The sequence below is a fragment of the Fragaria vesca genome, linkage group LG6, assembly GCF_000184155.1.
Source record: "Fragaria vesca subsp. vesca linkage group LG6, FraVesHawaii_1.0, whole genome shotgun sequence".
Lineage (NCBI taxonomy): Eukaryota > Viridiplantae > Streptophyta > Magnoliopsida > Rosales > Rosaceae > Fragaria > Fragaria vesca.
In genome coordinates this window covers 35,236,331-35,244,097 of record NC_020496.1, presented here as the reverse complement: position 1 = coordinate 35,244,097, position 7,767 = coordinate 35,236,331, and the positions used below count along the sequence as shown (strand labels likewise).

The 7,767-nt window shown below is 38.6% G+C and overlaps 1 protein-coding gene across 2 annotated transcripts; it reads left to right on the top strand.

The window, feature by feature from the left end:
- The first annotated feature begins 4,567 nt into the window (after positions 1–4,567).
- On the top strand, positions 4,568–7,457 carry LOC101299792. Of its 2 annotated transcripts, XM_004304422.1 has the most exons (5): positions 4,568–4,714; positions 5,518–5,691; positions 6,149–6,236; positions 6,933–6,999; positions 7,075–7,457. In XM_004304422.1, exons 2-5 carry the CDS (start codon positions 5,583–5,585, stop codon positions 7,126–7,128), a joined length of 318 nt encoding a protein of 105 aa, XP_004304470.1. In that variant the 5' UTR covers positions 4,568–4,714; positions 5,518–5,582; the 3' UTR covers positions 7,129–7,457. The 2 variants fall into 2 exon arrangements, 1 of the variants encoding a protein (XP_004304470.1); XR_185077.1 differs by lacking the exons at positions 5,518–5,691; positions 7,075–7,457 and having other exon boundaries at positions 4,687–4,714; positions 6,149–7,042.
- The last annotated feature ends 310 nt before the right edge of the window (positions 7,458–7,767 follow it).

Genomic DNA, 7,767 nt, shown 5'->3' with positions numbered 1-7,767 from the left:
GGGGTGTGCAGCGCACACAAATAGGGACACAAGCTTGTTTGGCAATGGTGATCATCCTAAAAAGTTCCATTTATCCTTTCCAAAATCAAAGCGTTTTATGATTAAAAGTTTTGAAAGTCCACAAGAGTGAGTTCTAGTCATCTAGAGTTCATTAAAAAGCTATGGTGAGCAATCAATCAAATTGAAAGAATGATGAGGTTTTCGAAAAATTATAGCCAAGAAAACGAATAAGAATATTTCAATTATCACTCAAAAAGAATAGCACATATATAGGCTCGAGAGCTCACATTTAGGGTTCATATGAATTACAACTTGTCTTAGCATGCTCATTTCTGTACTAGAGATTCAAATCATATCCACTACATTTCACATGATTTCTATTCATTTCAATTAACCAACGAATATCAGTTAGAAATCATCTCAATCTTGTGATCTTATCCATAATTTTAGAGATTATCAATCATCATAGACAGTTAAGGGCTTCTAAGACTCAAAAACAAAACAAAAGACAAACAAAAATTATTTTTAGATTTTTTATCTAAACTTCCAATTGCGTCATGGGGCTATGCAATATTGCATGCAGCCTTACTTATTCGTTTCAGACCCACTGCCAAACAATCATTCAGTGCGTACCAGTTGGTCACTGGATATGAGCCTGACATTTCGCATCTACGCATTTTCGGTTGTTCGGTTTATGTGCCAATTACGCCTCCACTGCGTTCTAAAATGGGCCCTCAGAGACGATTGGGTATCTACGTTGGTTATGAATCTCCAACGATTATCAGATATCTCGAGCCATTAACAAGTGATCTCTTTACCGCAAGGTTTGCGGATTGTCACTTTGATGAGACACTCTTCTCATCGTTAGGGGGAGATACGAACAAACGTGTTTATGTGGAACGATAGGAATTGTCGTGGTTTGTCCCCACTCTGTCTCATTATGATCCCCACACCTCACAATCTGAACGTGAAGTGAAACGTATTCTCAAACTTCAGAAAGTAGCAGATACGATGCCTGACTCTTTCTCCGAGATTGCGAAAGTGACAAGATCAGATATACCAGCTGCAAATGTTCCTGCTAGGCTCGAATTCCCTAGAAAGGGCACGGCCATCCCTGGGCTCAGTACTGCCGCCGTCGGCAGCGCCGCCCATGGTGGAGGGATGGAGGCCGTGGCTCCCCAAAGGAAAAGGGGGAGGCCACCTAGTTCGGTTGACACGCGTTCGAGAAAGAAACAGACCGACAAGGCACAAGTCAATCCTTTGATCATCGATGTTGAGAATCCTTCTCACGAGATCATCTCTGATTACAGTTATGTCCACGAGTTGATATTAGAATCCATGGGGGACGCCTCAGGGTCAATGTCAACATCAGAGAACATAGAGATCTCCATGTGTTATGATAACACTTATGAATTGATGAACCGGTCATCAACCCATGTCGATGATATATTTGCTTATTCCGTGGCTCATGAAATCATTGAGCACGATGACATCGAACCACGCTCTGTTGCAGAATGTCAAAACAGAGCAGATTGGCCTAAATGGAAAGTTGCAATCCAGGCAGAATTAGACTCTCTAACAAAGAGACAGGTCTTCGGCCCAGTAGTGCTAACTCCGCCGAGTGTAAAGCCTGTTGCACATAAATGGGTCTTTGTTAGAAAGCGTAATGAGAAGAATGAGGTACTTCGGTATAAGGCCCGCCTTGTGGCGCAAGGTTTCTCACAACGCCCTGGGATTGATTATGAGGAGACTTACTCTCCAGTCATGGACGTCATAACTTTTCGCTACTTAGTCAGTTTGGTAGTGTCCGAAAAACTTGACATGCAGCTCATGGATGTGGTTACGGCATATCTCTATGGGGATCTAGATTCAGAGATATATATGAAAGTGCCTGATGGCATTACGTTACCTAAATCAACTGACTCTAAACCACGGAGTGCGTATGCTATAAGGTTGCAACGCTCACTTTACGGATTAAAGCAATCCGGGCGAATGTGGTATACTCGTCTAAGTGACTACTTGATTAGGGAGGGATATAAGAACGATGAACTATGCCCGTGCGTGTTCATAAAGAAGACAAGTTCTGGATTTGCAATAGTGGCCGTTTATGTCGATGACATGAACATTATCGGTACTCTTGATGCAATCAAAGAGACCGCGGCTTATCTAAAATCCGAGTTTGAGATGAAAGATCTTGGGAAGACTCGTTTTTGCCTAGGTCTTGAACTAGAGCACCGAGTCTGTGGGATCCTTATCCATCAGACTGCATATGTCCAAAAGATGCTCAGGCGATTTAATATGGACAAGATGCATCCTGTTAGCACTCCCATGATTGGTCGAAGTCTGGATATAACTAAAGATCCATTCCGTCCGAAAGAGGACGACGAAGAGGTCTTGAGCGCAGAGGTTCCATACCTTAGTGCAATAGGCACGTTATTGTACTTAGCTCAATGCACTCGACCAGACATTGCATTCTCAGTCAACTTGTTAGCTAGATTTAGCTTAGCGCCAACCCAACGTCATTGGACCGGAGTTAAGAACATCTTTCGATATCTTAAAGGTACCATTGATTTGGGACTGTTCTTTCCCTACACTGATTCAAGAAGGACAGAAGATGGTCCTATGGCTCATGGAAGACACGGCACCGATCCACCAAGGGCCGGACTGCCGCCATGGACGCCGCCGGTACGGCTGCTGGACACGGGTCCAATGCCGTGCACGCCACCGCCGCCTTGTCCTATGCCGAGACACCCAACAATACGTTGGTGGGTTTCGCCGACGCCGGATATTTATCTGATCCTCATAAAGGACGTTCTCAAACTGGTTATGTTTTCACCATTGGGAATACGGCGATATCTTGGAGGTCTACTAAGCAGACTCTAGTGGCGACATCTTCAAATCATGCAGAGATTATAGCTTTGCATGAAGCTGTTCGAGAATGTGTTTGGTTGAGATCAATCATTAAGCACATTAGAGGAACTAGTGGATTAAGTTCTACAACTGATAGACCTACATGCATTTATGAGGACAATGCAGCTTGTATTGAGCAAATGAAGTTAGGTTACATCAAGGGTGATAATACAAAGCACATTTCACCTAAGTTCTTCTACAACCAACAACAACAGGCGTTTCTCAACATTCAAGTAAACCAAGTTAGTTCCGAAGGAAACGCAACAGACTTATTTACTAAGTCCTTACCTAAGTCTACTTTTGAGAAACATGTGAAAAGTATAGGCATGCGTCGGCTATCAAGTCTCTCTGAATAATGTTCACATCAGGGGGAGTATCATCTCAATGAAGTAGGCTGGTGCGTTGTACTCTTTTTCTCCTACGATCAAGGTTCACTTTTTCTCCCACAGGGTTTTTGTGACTTGACGAGGTTTTTGACGAGGCAACAGATTAGCACCATTGGCATATCAATGCGCGGCACAAGGGGGAGTGTTCTAGGATATTCCATATCTTTCTAGATATTCTTTATGTGTGCCTTTGCCTTTGCCTTATGCCAATAGGATATGTAGTTAGACTAGATCTATATATTCATATCCTTACCATACTGGTAATGTGTAATTCCCTATATAAAGGGCTCCTATCAATGAATGAGATACACATCTTTCACGATTCTTTATTCTCAATTTACTTTCACTTCATCAAGTAATAAGAATTAGATTTTTTTTTATTTCTCTCTCCTTAGTAATTATTAATTTTAATAATTTATTACTGCTAAATTAAGGAATGGCGGATTTGTCCCTTAAATTTTAACGAAAAACACACAAGATTACGGAAGACATAAACGGCATGTACATATTTTTGGTAGATTAGAAGTTCATGTACCTTTATGATTGTTTTGAAACTTGAAACACTAAAATTAGGAGTAGACTATTTGTCATGTACTGTTTTTAAAATTTTCCCATACTGAAACAAGTAAAGTGAAATCCACACTCCCCAAATTGTAATCCACACTCTCATTTTCTATTTGTAGTAACTTAAATTTTGTCTTTAGTGACTTAACTTTTATATTTTTATAAAAATAATGACTAAAAATAAAAAGTGGAAGTGTGTGGATTACAATTTAAGAAATGTAGATTTCATATCCCTAAAACAATCACTCATGAAACAAGCATGACATTATTTTATAGATATATGCTACATTTGTCTTGGATAACCATAACTACATACCGAGCAACCAAACACGCAATCTTTGTGCAACCCTAAACAATATACATTACAAATTCAGATAAACTTCTTCGGGCGAACCAAGCAAGGAGATTCCCATAAATCCATCGCAGGATCGATGAATATATTCCTATGAAAAATTTGTGGAAAAAAGCATAAGAAAAAGACGTATTTTTCGAGTGTGGGACCCAGCGAGTGTTGGGCTACCGAATGAATTTGACCCACGTGTACAGAATAAGGCGGGCTGTAGGTTACGGATTTGGATCATTTCAAATGGGTCCTCCAACTCCAACTCCAACTCCAACTCCAATTACAAGTCCACAGTCCACATCCACCGACTTCCTTATCCAAACAAAATCCAAAATTAAAAAGAATGAAAAAGAAAAAGTTTAACACTCCGGAACAAATAAAGTTGAAGTCTTTTTTTATCTTACCAACCAAATTCTTGAATCTTCAAAAACTGAAAAACCCTCTGCTTTGTTTCTCCTACAACCCCCACCAAGCCCGTTCCCTCTTTCACTTGCTACTCCAAGAAACCCAGGTACTCTTTTCAACTTTGAACACTAATTTTCTTGAAATCTCAGAGAGTGCATTTGAATCAATGGAAGAAGAGTAATAGTGGGTTTCTTTTTTTTGTTTTTGTTTTGTTGAGAATGTAATATTGGGTTTCTTTGCTTGAACTTGGTTTGGTGAAATTTCTAGTTTTAGGGTATGAATTAGCTAACTGGGAATGTATACTGTGTTTTGTTGGGTTGAATGGAGTTCTTGAAAGAATACAACTTTTGGGAATATTGGATAATGGGGTTACTGTAGATTATGCTGAAAGTCCAATGTTAGAGATGGTAAATGGAATGGGGGTTGGTAGGATGAGATAGCAATAGTGGTAGGTGCAGTATAAATCATATGAAATTAGGTATTGTGTTAGCTATGGAGTTAAAGATGCAAGAACAGAGAGCAGTTAGGATAGTATAGTCACCTTCTTGGTCCATCAATTATTTCCATGACCAGCAAAGGACCGAATTTGATGTGATTAGAACCTGTATGCAAAACCCAGTATTAGTGTGATTTCGAAGGAGTGAAAATCTCTTTTCTTTAACTAAACATAAAGCATAGTTTGGTGTGTTGTATTGGTGCCTGTGTATCCAAATTGAAGATTCATGTACCTCTGAGTTCTGGATGTTTTGTTGTGTTAGCAAAGGATTGCGGTTAATTAACTGGGTAAAAGTTATTTTGATTTCAGGGGTTGCTTTCTTTTCTTTCTCTTATCTTTGTTTTTCTATCTTCTCACTGATACATAAGATTTATCTCTTTTGAAGCTGATGATGTTTCTTATATGGAGACCAGTTCTCCATTGTTGCTATATTTTTAAGCAGTGGTTTAGAAGGCGATGATTGTTCGGTCTGGGGAGAATGGAAACTAATGGTAGCATTTCCAATTCCCCTGAAAGTCAGCCTTCAGATGCTTCAGATAGTACTAATAAAGAGAAGCCTACTGAGAAAGTAGTCTTTATTAACCATGGTATGTCTCTTCCCAGATTGAGTCCTACCCAAGAAAAAAGAAAGAAAGAAAATTAGCTGTTTTTTTTTTTTTTGTTTAAAACCCCTTGTTTTCCTTCCTGTCACAACAATGCGTCTACTGTTTTCTCCAACATTCGTACTCGTTCATTCACAACAAGTCTCTGAGTTGTATTGTGAACGATTTTGGTTGCTGGAAAATTGGTGTTGGTAGTGTGTTGCATGATTTCATACATGTTAGAAGCATACTAGATATGGACTTTCCTCCAACACTTGAAAAAGTCAATTCTCTTGATGAGTCAAACTTCCTTCATTGAATTATTAATACCATAACTTTCATCCATTGTCTGCTGCTGAAATTTATCTAACACAATTCTTGGTAAATTTTTTAGTTTTATTTCTTGATAGAATCTTATGAAGTATCTTATTCTTTCAATAACATGGATGGTCTTACGATGCAGCTGAGATAGCTTGGCAGGCGAGACGAAGAGAATGGGTTGGTGATCAGTCTCAGAAATCACAAAGAGCGCCAAGGGAACCGATAATGAGGTAAGTGCTTCTATTAAACTTTTTTCCAAACTTTTTACTGTACTGTTATATATAGCTTGCACCAGTTCTTTGGTTATGCCTTATAATTCTCCATAGATTTCTTGTCTTTCCTATAGATCTACGAAAATTGTATATTTAGAGTTTTCCTTGGGGCATTAATAGATCTCAATTACGGATGATCTACCAGGAAACTGAAGGATTCATCAGTATTTGTGTCATTTTTTGTTGAACTCAGAACTTCTACTATTATTTTTTGGTCTGAGGGTATCCTCTGAATAAGAAAAGAATGGCGGTACTAGATAACACCAGTCATGATTTTAGTGTGTCAACATACCATATGAACCAAATGGTTTCTTCTGAAGCCCATATTGTCTTACCCTCTGCCTTTCAGGGATCTTTTCCACAGTTGAATTCTAAATTTGGCATGTGATTTACATCATATTAGAGCTTGTTGAAATATTTTTTATGTAAAAGGTAATCCTTGAGGAAAAGAAACTGGCATCTCTTTTGGAAATATTCTTGCTTAAAAAGTCAGAACATATCTCACCTTACATGTGGTGAGTGATCTTGTCGCGTAGCGTACATATGCTTGTTCAATGGATCCACAGCCTCTTTACTTACCTGTTCAGCATGGTAGTATTTTTGTGGATCGTAAAGACGAATATATTCAAGGAATCTATTTTTTTTTTCTTTCAGCTGGACCACAACTTATGAGGATCTTCTTTTAACTACTGAACCTTTCCAGGAGCCCATACCTTTAGCTGTAAGTTTCTTGTTTGCTTCCTTTCTTCCCTACCCTGGGTGATGTTGATATGAAAACAATATTGTTGTTCTGCAGGAAATGGTGGATTTTTTAGTTGATATATGGCTCGAAGAAGGCCTATATGACTAGATGATTGGAGCACAGTAAGTATTTCACCCAGTTTTGTGTGTGGATACTGGTGCTGAAGCGAACCTATTACTGACATTTTAACTCATAATTGCTTACCAGAGTGACTGCATTGGAAAATCGATTATATGTAAAGGTCAATTTGTCTTAGCATATTGCTTAAGGATAGCTAAGCATTTGTGTAATGAACTAATCAGATTATCTAGTTTGCCTACAATATTGGGCTGTTTAACTTCTTAGTTTTTACTTTTTGACAATGCTTAACATTTTGAGATGATAACCGAAGAGGTTCATTTAGATTATAATCCAGAGAATTCTGTATCTTTGAAGGTTATATTTCGTGTTAATGTTATTAGAAATGTTTAGTGCTTATGCAGACCTGCAGTCATGCCTAATGGCATAGGTCACTGAATCTAGTTTAGGTGTAGAGTTGCTCGCATTTTCAATGTGGTATATTTGAGACATGGAATCTTTCTCAAGGAGGGATCTTGAACTTGAAGTTAGTCAAGTGTTTTTTTTTTTGGGGTCTGATAGTATTTGAGTTTGGGTTTTGGGACATGGATAGCTAGTTACTTTATGTAAATGTTTAAGTTAGTTCAAACGTGGTTGATACATTTGAGCGTTATGTAAATGTACAATTTG

What these genes read in the sequence shown, in the direction of transcription:
- LOC101299792 (XM_004304422.1), top strand. Translation starts at nt 5,583, where the DNA reads ATGGAAACTAATGGTAGCATTTCCAATTCCCCTGAAAGTCAGCCTTCA. An exon ending in AGTAGTCTTTATTAACCATG is followed by an intron (nt 5,692 to 6,148) that starts GTATGTCTCTTC and finishes CTTACGATGCAG; the next exon opens with CTGAGATAGCTTGGCAGGCG. An exon ending in CCAAGGGAACCGATAATGAG is followed by an intron (nt 6,237 to 6,932) that starts GTAAGTGCTTCT and finishes TTTTTCTTTCAG; the next exon opens with CTGGACCACAACTTATGAGG.